We start from the raw sequence: 13,381 nt of genomic DNA on the forward strand, positions 1-13,381 counted from the left end.
TGGGATTTCTCTACGTTCCCACCAAATGACAGCAATACACTTTTCAGAAATGTCAGATTCTCAGATGTTTTCGGTGTAGATGCTGTTGGTAGGGTTAAGCCTTAATGTTTTCATCTGTACGTTGGCCATTTTTCAGGGAGGTTGAGAGGGTATTTAGTACCCACAGGGGTCGTTTTGTAGGTGGTGGAGCTCATCCAGGGATTGTTATGCAGCTGCACCTACTATTCAGTGGACAAGGTGGGAAGGAGGAGGTGGAACTCTCAGAAAGGTTCAGGAGCTGTGCCCCTGGGAGCTCCCGCTGAATCAGAGGCCTGAGTACACAGCAAGCATTGTCCTGGGTGTAACTTTAATTGGTTGGCTAGGGTCACCCATGTGATCAGTGCAGCAGGATTTGCCCATGCTTTAACATTGCTTTATTTCCCCTCAGTGATACCAACACACAACAAAATTATATTGGCTATGTAGCACCATGATGCCATTATATGATCTGCAGATGGGAGTTTTTATTCTGGAGAACAGAAAAAGGGAAATAACAACAGTAAATAGTTTATTAAAAGATGAATACATATAAAGATTTTGTAATGAAATACTTCTTCCTCTTATTATCCTTCCCTAAACATTCACCAGAAATCAAAGCAAACAAACATTTGGCATCCCTTAGATAAGCATATTTCAGTTATACGCTTGTTTTTTGTGGCAGCTGTCCATTAGGCAGCATGGCTTTGTGGACTCTTCCTATTGGGTAGCTCACAGCAGATTGGCAGTTGCTTAGGACACCTGATTACAGACTCAGAGTTCCAGGTTCTCTACACACAGCTGGCCCTGAGCACGTTGGCCCGCCTTCCTGTGGACACATTTTGATGATCCCACGTTGATTCTCTCTAAGTGCTGACTATCCTGTTTGTCAGCCATTTCATGGCTCTTAAGGTTGCAAAAGAGAATGGCCATGAAGTTTTTCTTGAAGTTCTCATTCATAAAGGTGTAGACTACTGGGTTATTGAAGGAGTTGGAAAACCCAACTGCTTGGACAATGGCAAAAATCATCTTTATGGTGATGTCACTGTAGTTTTCTTCAAGGTTATCTGTGGATAAATAAACAGATAAAAACTCAGTTTATTATGTATTTTTGCAGATAATTTCCTTCCCCAACAATCATGTCAGAGGTGCCACATATTTGCCCTTGCTAGGTAACTGCTTGACATATCAGACCAGGCAGCTCAGAAGCTAAGTAAAACATATCTCAGGCTCCTGAATATTATACTGAGTCAGAGCATTGTTCTGTTCAAGTCAATAATGTCTTCTCTGAATGAGGGTCCCAGGTCAAGGTCTTGTACATTACCTGATCCTATTAACTGGAGATGCCAGGGATTGATCCTGGAACCTTCTGAGTTCAAGGCTACCAATGAGCCATGATCCTTCATGTGTTGAAGCCAGCAAGGAACATCTGCTAATATTTCATTAAAGCAGTGTTGTGTTTACTCAATTAGACATTCTACAAACTGCATTTTGTGTTATCCTCAACATAAGGGGTCTGTTCAAAGGCACCAGAATTGTGATTGCAGTGCGTACAAGATAAAAGGAAATGTTAATTGTCCAAGAAAGCTTGGCTCAGAGCTGTGTGTGTGTTTTCAAGATGTTAACAATACAGCTAGGATAATGATAAAATATCCAGCTGCCATAATCTTGCAATATAACAAAAGTGCCTGAATGTAATTTGCTCTGCACATGTTCTGCAATGATGGATCAGAAAAACAATATTTTGTACAGTGTGAATTGTTAATCGTGTGTGTGTAATGTTTCAGGAGACTCTATACTGAACAACCAGGATTATTGTTTATTTTCAGCATGTCCCTGCGAATCATCAAATTCTCTGCTGTCTTCGCTAGGCCAGGAAAGTCAAGCTGGATTTTGCTGCAGCAGCAAAGATGTGCCCATGCAGTTATATGGATTATGTCAATGGTGACTGATGCATGCCTTATTCTTATTTTCTGTGTCAAATAATTTCTATGGAGCTGAAAATATAAAGCACTCTTTGGTAAACTGTTATGAAGACAAATACTAAAAATAACCCATAAATATAGCATGCTGAAATTGCTATTGCTAACCACCACGTATACAACATAGTTTCTTAGGACCTTTCTACTGAAATTCCAATGTTTAAATAGGAGTTATTTAAGACATCTAACATTATAAATAGCATGGAGAAATGGCATCATTTCCCCCCTCATTATTATGAAATAGTAAGTCCAAGTATAACTGTAGTCTGCTTGTAAGTGGGTGGAATGTTGAACCAGCAAAGGTCAAACTGCAGCTGAGGACTTGGTGCACCCCCACCCCCCATTTCATGCTGCAATGGGACTAACTAACTGGATATCCTGAGCTGCCTAGCATACTGTTCCAGGCTTCTGCTCAGTCTCACTACCTTCATTCTCGGTGGGATTGCAGGTATTCTAGAGGAGACAGTTCCAATTGGAGCAGGTGGAGATCTTAATGCCTTATCTCCAGTTGCTTCCTTGACAGAGTCTCCTGCTAACTGGTGGGCTTGGGGCTTCCATATGGGGGTTGTAATGTGCTCTCAGGTGGGGTATGACCTTTGAGGTACTCCTCCTCCTGTCTTCATGCTGGGCCAGAGAACTTCTTGAGCCAGGGTGGTAGTCCACAGACCAGATCTCTCCCTGACACCATTCAGATCATTGACTGGAATGTGCATTAGTAATTAACCCTTCCCAATCCCAAGTGTCAAAATCATAAAAAAATAAACACAAAAGCAAATGAAATTCATTAATATTCATTATACCAGTGCCTAGTCATCTAGGTTAGAGAGCTGAAGCATAATCCAGACATAAAAGGGGGGGAGTAAAGACAGAGTCTTTTCTGTTCCTCCCCAATGTTATTCATTTAATCCATGGATTGGTATAGGTGTGTTTGTGGGTGTACATGTGTACACATGCGCCAGCAAGACCATCTCCTTTCTACCATAATTTCTTGGGTAAAACATTTCCCTCTGCTTGTGGTGCCTGGCATTTTTTCTGCACTGCAGAAGAACTCTCTCTCAGATATTTGCTCTTTCAGAGGAGGCAGTAGAACATTTTGACGAGAAATGAGTTATATAATCAGAAAATCATAGCCTCTACCTTGGGGAGGTCAGATCACAACCTTCTGTAACCACTTTGCCATAGTCTCCAAATTTCTCCATGTGAAACACAGCTGCCTGCCTTTGTGGGTGTGCACATATTCCAAATGTTGCTTTTGCCCACTCTTCAGGTAATAATTTTAGAGCCCATAAATTTTCTTCTCCTCTCCATTTGACAATTAGCAGGGAAGATTTCTTGAGTGTACAACATCATTGTACATCTCACTGCAACTGAATGGCAAACTTGCCTAACTACATATTACATTCTCCATGGGTATAACCAGGACTTTTTTTGAACAGGAATGCACAGGAATGGAGTTCTGGTTGGCTTAGTGTCAGGGTGTGTGGCCTAATATGTAAATGAGTTCCTACTGGGCTTTTTCTACAGAAAAGCTCTATGTGAAACAAGGATGATGTCCGGGGGTGTGGCCTAATGAGTTCCTGCTGGGCTTTTTCTACCAAAAAAGTGCTGGGTATAACTCTGGATTATGTTCTGGAAGCTCCACACTTCTCAGGCATTTGCTTCATTCCCAGGCTTAGGCTTCCCTCCCATGCCATTTTCCTGACCTAAAATGTCCCAGGGAGCCACTGTTTCTTCTGTTGGTTAGATTGGTGTGTAGCATTATCAGTACACATGGAGGCCCTCAATGGGAAAGCATGGAGCTCTCAGAGCCTTTCCATGACCATACCCAGGAAATTACATAGGGGAAAATACAACACAAAGCTAGGTCCAAAGTAATGACAGCAATCAAATCAAATAAAAAGTACTTAAATTGCATATAAAAATGGAACCCTTTCTCCTAGCTGCCTAGTGAGGAATACAATCTCTGAGAAATTCATCCCAACTGGAAGAAAAACAGCCTGAATGTGTTTTGAGAAGATGAAAATGAATGTTTGCAATAACAAAGAAAACAAACAAAAATTATGAATGAAATGCAAATGGAGAAGCAACCTCAGTTTGCATATTTTCCTTACTGACTAAATCAAGGCCTGTTTCTGGCTGGAGTCCTTACAGATTTCAGCTTTGGTTTGGTCCGTATGAACCTACTCACTGTATTCAAGCAACATGTGGACAACATGGAAAGGTGCCCAACAAGCAGAGAAGAACAATACGACGATGACCAACATTGTCACTGCTCGTTTCTTCTTCCTGGGGAAAGGCATAAAGGGAGAGGAGATAAGTGAGAAGTCATGCTAAGATGTGGGAAAGCTCAGGCACCTCCTTGGGAACACAGAAGCGCTAAGCCAAAAATAGAAACAGGTTGGTACCTGCTTCCCAATCCTTGTAGGCCAACCCAGTTGCTATCTACTCTTTTCCTGTTGGTATGATCAGCCCTGGTGCACTTAAGAGGGTAGTGGTGGAGAGATCAACCCTCTTTTTCTTGCAGGTTTCCCAACTGTGTCATCACTTGTAGAATCTGAGAGTGCAATCTACTACCATCTCTTAAGTTGCAACAACAATTGGCTCTGCTATCTTGGCTGCTCACCACCAACGAAGGCTAGACGGGTGGCAATCTGAGAAAGGACTTTTTGGTCATGGTACCAAGCCTTTGGAACGTCTTTCCCAAGGTAATTTGTCTGTCTCCAGTGGGTGAAAGCTTTTTGTTTGGTTTGGCCTAACACCAACAAAAGTTATTGGAAGAGGCTAAATAAGAAATTAATAAGGAACTGGGAACCAGTTTCAGCCTCCTAGTTATTGGTCCTCCTTTGGTATCGTTTGCTATGTGTTTTATTGAATTAATTTAATTTTTTAAATGTTGTTTTTAATTGTTTTTATGTGTACCACCTTGGGAACAACATTATTTTTAAAATGGTTTAAATAAAACAAAATAAACATCCCATGGAATTCAATCTGTTCTTCTCAGCTAAAGAGGAATGGGCAAAAGGTCACTGATGAAGTATCTGTGCACATAAAAGCTTATACCCAGAATAAAATTTGGTCTTAATGGTGCCATTGGATTCCAGCTTTGTTCAGGAGTGACCAATCACTCTACAAGCAATTAAAAATAGCTCTTCACCTTTCCTATTGTGCTGCTCTAATCACTTGCTTATCCTTCTGTTTAAAGCAGTTTCTCTCCTCTGTCTCTTTGATGTGAAGGGGAAGGAGGCACAGGGCTGCCCAGGGCTTTTTTTTAGTAGGAACGCATAGGAACACAGTTCCGGCTAGCTTGGTGTCGGGGTGTGGCCTAATATGCAAATTAGTTCCTGCTGGGCTTTCCCCACAAAAGTCCTGCATGCAACAATGGTGATGTCAGGGGGTGTGGCCTAATATGCAAATAGGTTCTTGCTGGGCTTTTTCTACAAAAAAAGCCTCGGGACTGCCAAACTCCAGTTGGATCCTTCTCCCAGAACTACCACTGACCTTCAGACTTCAGAGATCAATTTTTATGGAGCAAATGGAAGTTTCAGAGGGAAGACTCTATGGTATATCATAAATCCTAGGTGAAAACCCTCCCCAGCTCCCTACTCCACAGGCCCCTGAGTCAGAGTTGGCAACCCTAAGACATGTACATGTAAACACCTTTGCTCTGGATAGGAAAATAAGTTGAACAAAGAAGGGGGGAGAGTTTACAGTGTATAAGTTAATAGAATGTGAATAAACACCAGAATAATTCACCATCAAATGATTACAAAAGCTTTATACAATATTTATGCAACACCACTTAGAACTAATCTTCAGTACATACAAATGTACTGAAAGTATGTAAGTGTTTATGCTTTTATAATCAAATCTATTGAAGTTGTCAAATGGAACAGGAAACTAGTGGTGACAAGTTGAAGAAACAACAAGAAATTATTCTGGTATTTATTTGCATTCTATTAATTGAATAGGTAAATGGTGGCAGCAGGACCTATTGTCTATAAAGCCTCCAACTGGAAGAGGCAGGCCTTCCAAGGTCTTAGAAGTGCTTTCTTTCCGATTCCTGCAGTTTTCTACATGCAAAGCATGTATCCTTGTTTCCTGTGCATCCACTTTTTGTTTAAAACAGAGTTTTAAGCCAGTTCATTACCTTGTTATTTTAGCCATTTCATGGCGGCTGAGGGTGCTCAGCACTGAAGAATCACCAGTCCTCTTCTTGATCCACAACTCATATGCTATCCTGGTGTAGAGGAACAGCATGACTGTCAGAGGAACCAGGAACAGGGCCGCCAAGATGAAAATTGCATATGCACGACGCAACTGGACACTGTGCCAGGACTCCAGGCAGCAGACATGATGAAGGTTATAAAGAAAGTCATATTTCACCTGACAAAGAGAAAGAGTCCTCATTCATAAATGTAGAACATGTTGTCACTTCATACTACCAGTTCCATAGCTTCCTAGCTGTTGCTTCTCTGAGCCTGGAGTGGTTATTCCTGTCTCCTCTTGCCACTTGGTGGTCCTGGTCTAAGTATTCTGAAGAAGAATGATGGGGGTCAAATCTGAGCTGGTGGGCCAAACATGGAGTCATTAAAAAGCAAAATTTTCAGGTTAACTCAGTTTTATTATTATTATTAACGAGTAAAAAAATCTGATAACAGAATTCAATTTGCAAGCAGTGGAACTTGAAAGCTCAATTTTTTGACCAAAGACAAAATTCAGGTTTCAGGATATCTATCTCTACTTTTGCACTCTTGCAGTTCTTTGTATTGCACTGTGGCCATCAAATTTGTTCAAGTGCAAATTCTATTTTAATATTTCTGTTAAAGGAGTGGTTCAGACATGTCTGTTCCTTACTTGTTTACTATAGTATCAGATGAGTTGCATGCATGAATAAATCACAGATTAAGCAATGGACAAAACTTTCATATTGCCTGATTGTTGGCTCATGAATATGTGAGCAGTCTTTTCTACATTCCAACAAGAATTCAATACTCTTGTGTTATGTAACACCTTTGCCTTATTTATTCAGAATGTCTACCAGCCACTTCTCCATAAGAAATGGCCAGGGAATCCCACAAACTGGAAAACATGGCCACACCAATCAACGAAACAAAGAAGGGGGGAGGGGGAAACTGATGGTGTAATAGGAAAGAAACTTTACTAATAATGTAGCGAACCCTATGGGTTTCACACATCACTTCATCTGGGGATCTGCAGTATTGTGTTAAGAGAGCCTTTAGGTTAAGACACGTTTCCAACCATAATTCCACTTGAGGTATTTATATGCTAATGTGTCCATGCAATTTGTTATATGTAGGCAGAGTATGTGATTTCTTTGAAGCAAAATTAGAAATAGGACTTTGGAAGCACCACTACTGCTCTGTAGGTGTGTGTGTGTGTGTGTGAAGTGCCATCAAGTCGCAGCTGATTTACAGCAACCCCACAGGCTTTTTAAAGCAAGAGACTAACAGGTGGTTTATCATTGGTTTCTTCACATAACATCCCTTGAGTACCTTGTGGTCTCCCATCCAAATACTAACCAGGACTGAGCCTGCTTAGCATCTGAAATCTGACAGGATCAGGCTAGTCTGGTTTAGCCAGCGCAGGGCAAATAAAATAAAATTCTGTGCCAGAGAATGGTGATGGTGGAAATTGCCAGCAAGGCATAGCCAATTTATGGAAAACCCCATAGGGTTTTCAAGGCAAGTGATGTTCAGAGGTGGTTTGCCCTTGCCCGTCTCTGTGTAGCAACCCTGGATCTCCTTTATAATATTTCATCCAAATACTAACCTGGGCTGACCCTGCTTAGCTTCTGAGATCTCATTAGATTAGACTAGCTTGGGCAATCCAGGTCAGGGTGTACTGGTACCCTAAAAGTGTCAAATCTGTTCTTCTTTCTTTGTTGATAAGAAGCCTTATGTACAACTCCACATTTCTCATGGGAAATTACAGCAAGAAGCTGTAATGAATATGGATAAGACTTCAATCATCTAAAGAGACTCCATTTCTTTTAACAATAGAACTCTAGCTATTATTTAATTAGCATGCTTGACTTTTGGGTCAATGCTGGTTTTCATTGCGGGTTTGACTTAGCTATGGTTAGGTGCCAGTGTGGCTTCTGCCTTTTAGAAGATTGTAGATTTTCACAGTAACTTTGAATTTTTAGGTGACACAGCTGTATATATACTTAGTAGCTGACATCTTTATGTTATGTCCAGTCCCTTTCAATTTTGGTTTGAATACAGTATGGTATGATGTGATCCAATCTTCATTTCAGATCATCTATAGCCTTTAGCTGTTCTTGTAGACCTATAATTGCAGATTAATTTGTTCTTATTGGACCAGGAAATTATAAGAATCCAATAGGACTTGAAGCTTGAATATTGACATCCATAAGAATATTTTTGTTGATGACAAACTCTTTCAAAACTGTGTATGTACTCTCTATAAGATACCATATATCTAGTGTGCTAGTGTCAGGAATGATTGTTGCCAGTGTTGTATATTATATATAATTTTATATTGTATTTACATTGTGTGTCTTTCTAACGGCATTCTCACGTGTATTATATGCTCTGTGATCATTTCTGTATGGGCTAAGGTGCATTATATCTGTGTAATCATAATTTATCATATCTCTAGTACTTTTGTACTTTGTTTAGTTATCTTTAGCGCCTTATCTTTATCTTGTTCCTTTTGTGAAATGGAGCCTCGCTGACCTCCCTAAGGCAGACATACATATAGACAGAGCTTTTTTTGAGCCGGAATGCATCGGAACTCCATTCCGGCTGGCATGGGAAGTGTTCTGGCTGCTCATGCCGGCATTCCACCTCAGCCCAGCCAGCTTCCCAGCTGGGCTGAGCTGGCTGAACCCGCTTCCCAGCCAGCGAGGGTTGGGAGCCGAGCCGCACTTGTGCGGTGTTTTTTCAGCTCCCCAATGACCGGCTGTGGTCAGGGGGCCAAGCCACGCATTCACAGTATTTTCCCGCCTCTCTGACCTCCGGTCGAGGGGGCCCAAGTTGTGCATTCGTGGCCTTTTCCAGGCTCCCCAACGGCCGGCCGGAGTCAGGGGGCTGAGCTGCGCATTCGCGGCATTTTCCTGCCTCCCCAATCTCTGGCCGGGGTCAGGGGGGCCAAACTGCACATCCCCGGAGTTTTTGCACTCCATGACAGCTGAACAGGGTCGGGAGGCCAAGCTGTGCATCTGCGGCATTTTCCAGGCTCCCCGATGGACAGACAGGGTCAGGGGGCTGAGCTGCGCTTTCATTGCATTTTCCCGTCTTGCTGACCTCTGGACAGGGTTGGGGCCAACCCGCACATTCATGGTGTTTTCCAGGCTCCCCAACGGCCAGTCAGGGTCAGGGGGACCGAGCTGCGCACCCATGGCATTTTCGCACTCCCCAATGGCCAGCCAAGCTCGGAAGGCCAAGCTGCGCATCTGCTGCATTTTCCAGGCTCTCCGATGGACAGCCGGGGATGGGGGGGGTCATCGGGGAGCCGGGAGGATGCCGCACAAGGGCGGCTCAACTCCCAACCCCCGCCAGCCGGGAAGCTGGTTCAGTCAGCTCAGCCCAGCTGGGAAGCTGGCTGGGCTGAGGTGGAACGCTGGCATGGGCAGCCGGAACTAGGGTGACCATAATGTCTGAAGGCCAGCCAGGGACACCGTGGGGGGGAAGGGGGGAGGCAGGGGTGCGCGCGTGAAGCGTGCGCGCCGCCGGAAACAGGAAGCGACGTCACTTCCGGTGATGTCACGCCACCGCCGGAAACAGGAAGTGACACCACTTCCTGTGACATCATTTCCCCCGCGTCACCTGCCGGAAACGGGAAGTGACGTCACTTCCTGTGACATCACTTCCCCCAAATGACATCATTTCCCCCAAATGCCACTGCCGGAAACAGGAAGTGACTTCACAGCACTTCCTGTGACATCCCCCAAAATCCCCCAAATATCACCGCCGGAAACAATTTTGTTCTCAAATCCTGTATATACTTCATCAGTATATGGGATAAGGCACTTTCTCAACTGTGCTGCATAATGCAGCCTATTTATTTTGTCCTGTTTGCTCTGTTGGCTCTATCTGCGCCACCTTCATCACTTTCGGGGTGTAGATCCCCCAGTGGGGTGGTCTCCCGACTCCCTCCGCCGGCTGTTTCTGATAGCCCTGCACCCCCTCTTTCATTTGATATGTGTCCCGTGCGGGTGCCACCCTCCCGCAGGGAGATGCCGCAAAATGAGCCCCCTTGTGTCACGGCTGGGGCCGGGTCAGGCAAAGTCCAGAGGCAGTCCGAGGTCTGTAGCCAGTAAGCAGGAGGGTCCGAGGCGCCAAATCCGAGTCACTGTAGAAGTATCGCAGGTCTGAGGTCCAGAAGCCGAGGTCAGGGAGTCCAGAAGTCCAAAGCCAAAGTCAGGGAGTCAGGAACCAAAGTCAAGCCGGAGTGGATGCTAGAATGTCAGGGAGATGACTAGTTGCTTCCACAAAGCTTCCTCCCAAAGCCCACAGCTATATAGCCCTCTGCTGGCTGTTGCCCGTTTGGGCTAATTGCTGGCTCAGGGAGGCAGCCAGGATCCTGTTACCACTCAAGCATCCTTGCTCTTAGAAGGGCCAGAATCCTCTCAGAACTCAGGGCTCAGGGAGCGTCTTGCTTGTGAGCGTGCCGCCCTCCTCCGATCCCTGAGGTCCTGCCGGAGGCGGTCACGCACACGAGCCACCCGAGAGGGCGAGGCAGGGGGGCTGGGATCTTCTCCAGCAGGAGGCAGGGGCACTGGTGCAGGTGGCAGGGGCACAGTTTCCTCATCAGACTCAACTTCCTCTGAAGGGTCCCCAGCACCCATGACACTATCCCCCCCCCCAGGGCCCCCCTCCGTCGAGGGACCTGGAAGGTCGGGGTGGTCGTTGTGGAACTGGTGCACCAAGTCCGGGGCATGAAGATTGTCCTCGGGCTCCCAAGACCGGTCTTCTGGGCCGTATCCCTCCCAGTCCACCAGGTACTGGAGGCCTCCACGATGGTACCGGGAGTCCAGGATCTGGCGCACCTCATATTCTTCCTCGTCATCCACCAACACTGGTGGTGGCGGCGGTGGGGAAGGAGTCCGAGCTGGGTCAGGGGGTGCAGCCGGAACAAGGAGGGAGCGATGAAACACGGGGTGAATGCGGAGGTGGGGTGGCAACTGGAGCCTGAAGGCGACGGGGTTTATTTGTTCAACGACGGGGTAGGGTCCAATGAACCGTGCATCCAGCTTGTGAGACCGACCAGGCCGGCGCAGGTAGCGAGTTGAGAGCCACACCTGATCCCCCGGCTGCACTGGAGGGCCTTCTTGCCTCTTTCGGTCCGCAGCCCGTTTATATGCCTCCTTGGCTTGCTGTAGCTGCTCTCGGAGCAAGTCTTGGCTGGCACGGAGTTCTTGCAGGTAGGCATCGACGGCGGGGACATTCGTGGGTGGTAGGATCGCTGGGAAGAACCGAGGGTGGTACCCGTAGGTTGCAGCAAACGGGGTCATTTGGGTGGATGAATGGACCGCGTTGTTGTATGCAAACTCCGCTAGGGGCAATAGAGTGGTCCAGTCATCCTGCTGGTAACAGGTGTAACAGCGGAGATATTGCTCTAGCGTGGCATTGGTGCGCTCTGTCTGGCCATCTGTCTGTGGGTGGTAGGCCGAGGACAGGTGCACTCGAGTACCCAGGCTGGAATGGAGGGCTTGCCAGAACCGAGAGGAAAACTGAGGGCCCCGATCGGAGATCAGATGGGCTGGGAGTCCATGCAGACGAAAGATGTGTTGCAGGTAAAGCTGGGCCGTCTCCTGAGCTGTGGGGAGTTTCGGGCACGGAACAAAGTGGGCCATCTTGGTAAATAGGTCGACGACCACCCAGATACAAGTCTGACCCTTGGAGCGTGGAAGTTCCGTGATGAAGTCCATCGAGATGGTATCCCAGGGTCCTGAAGATGTGGGCAAGGGCTGCAGCAACCCTGAGGGTTTGGCTGGGATGTCTTTGGCCCGTCGGCAGACATCACAGGAGCTGACATAGCGGGCAACATCAGCGCGAACTCGTGGCCACCAGAATTCCCTTGTCAGCAAGTGGGTGGTCTTATGCTGTCCAAAGTGCCCGGCGGGTAACGAGTCGTGGGTCAGGCGTAGCACTTCTGCCCGCAAGGGCCCGGGCGGCACATAGAGGCGTTCGCGGTGTAGCAAGAGGCCGCCTCGAGTCGTGAACTCCCCTGTTGGGTCATCTTGGAGAGCCTGGAGGTGTTGCTGGACCCAGGGATCATTGGCCTGGCTAGCCCGAATGTCCTCCACGAGTGCTGGTGAAGTGGAGGTGGCTGCAAATACTGAGGGCGGCAGGATTGGAGCAGCGGGCGCGGTCTCAGTTGAGGCAGGGGCGTATTCCGGTTTCCGGGAGAGCGCGTCTGCTTTCCGGTTCTGGGTATGGGGGATGTAGGAGATCCGGAAGTCGAAGCGAGAGAAGAATAGGGACCACCGGATCTGGCGCTGGTTGAGACGGCGGGTGGTCTGGAGGTGTTCCAAGTTCCGGTGATCGGTGAGCACTTGAACAGGGTGGCGAGCCCCTTCGAGGTAATGTCGCCAAACCTCAAACGCCGCCTTGATCGCGAGCAACTCCCTCTCCCAGATGGTATAGTTCCTCTCTGCAGCAGTGAGCTGCCGCGAGTAATAGGCGCAGGGCTGTAGTGGCTGGAACGGCTCCTCGCGCTGGGACAGCACTGCTCCCAGGGCCACGTTGGAGGCATCAGCTTCCACCGTAAAGGGAAGCTGGGGGTCGGGGTATCTCAGGAGTGGCCCGGTGGCAAAGCGAGTCTTCAGGGTGGAGAAGGCGTTATCGGCCTCTGGGGACCAGTGGAAGGGTTCTTTGGGGCGGAGTAGTTGAGTCAGGGGTGTGGTCAGGGATGCGTAGGCCGGGATGAATTGCCGATAGTAGTTGGCAAAACCGAGGAACCGCTGCAGGTCTTTGCGATTCTGAGGAGCCTGCCAGGTCAGGACCGCTTCTACTTTTTTCGGGTCCATGAGGATCCCCTGCGGTGACACGATGTGCCCAAGGAACTCGACGGAGCGCAGGTCGAAGTCGCACTTCTCCAGCTTGGCGTAGAGACCATGGGCTCGTAGGCGCTGCAGGACCTGGCGGACGTGCTCGGCGTGCTGGGCAGGATTGCGGGAGTAAATTAGGATGTCATCCAGGTATATGATCGCGAAGCGGTCGAGCAGGTCCCGGAATATGTCATTCATGAACCTCTGGAAGACAGCGGGGGCATTGGTCAGTCCGAAGGGCATTACCAGGTGCTCGTACTGCCCGTATCGGGTCCCAAACGCGGTCTTCCATTCGTCTCCGGGCCGTATGCGCACCAAATTGTACGCTCCACGGAGGTCCAGCTTG

At 47.2% G+C, this 13,381-nt stretch overlaps 1 protein-coding gene across 1 annotated transcript in view; it reads right to left on the minus strand.

The window, feature by feature from the left end:
* Positions 1 to 666: 666 nt before the first annotated feature.
* Positions 667 to 13,381, minus strand: part of LOC132580260 (pyroglutamylated RF-amide peptide receptor-like) — a 39,092-nt gene continuing 26,377 nt past the window's right edge. The window contains exons 4-6 of the mRNA XM_060250967.1: positions 6,145 to 6,380; positions 4,186 to 4,283; positions 667 to 1,082 (exon numbers count right to left, since the gene is read on the minus strand). Coding sequence (XP_060106950.1) covers positions 790 to 1,082; positions 4,186 to 4,283; positions 6,145 to 6,380 — 627 coding nt within the window. The 3' untranslated portion in view covers positions 667 to 789. The remainder of the gene's footprint in view (positions 1,083 to 4,185; positions 4,284 to 6,144; positions 6,381 to 13,381) is intronic.

This window comes from Heteronotia binoei, chromosome 12 (genome assembly GCF_032191835.1).
Source record: "Heteronotia binoei isolate CCM8104 ecotype False Entrance Well chromosome 12, APGP_CSIRO_Hbin_v1, whole genome shotgun sequence".
Lineage (NCBI taxonomy): Eukaryota > Metazoa > Chordata > Lepidosauria > Squamata > Gekkonidae > Heteronotia > Heteronotia binoei.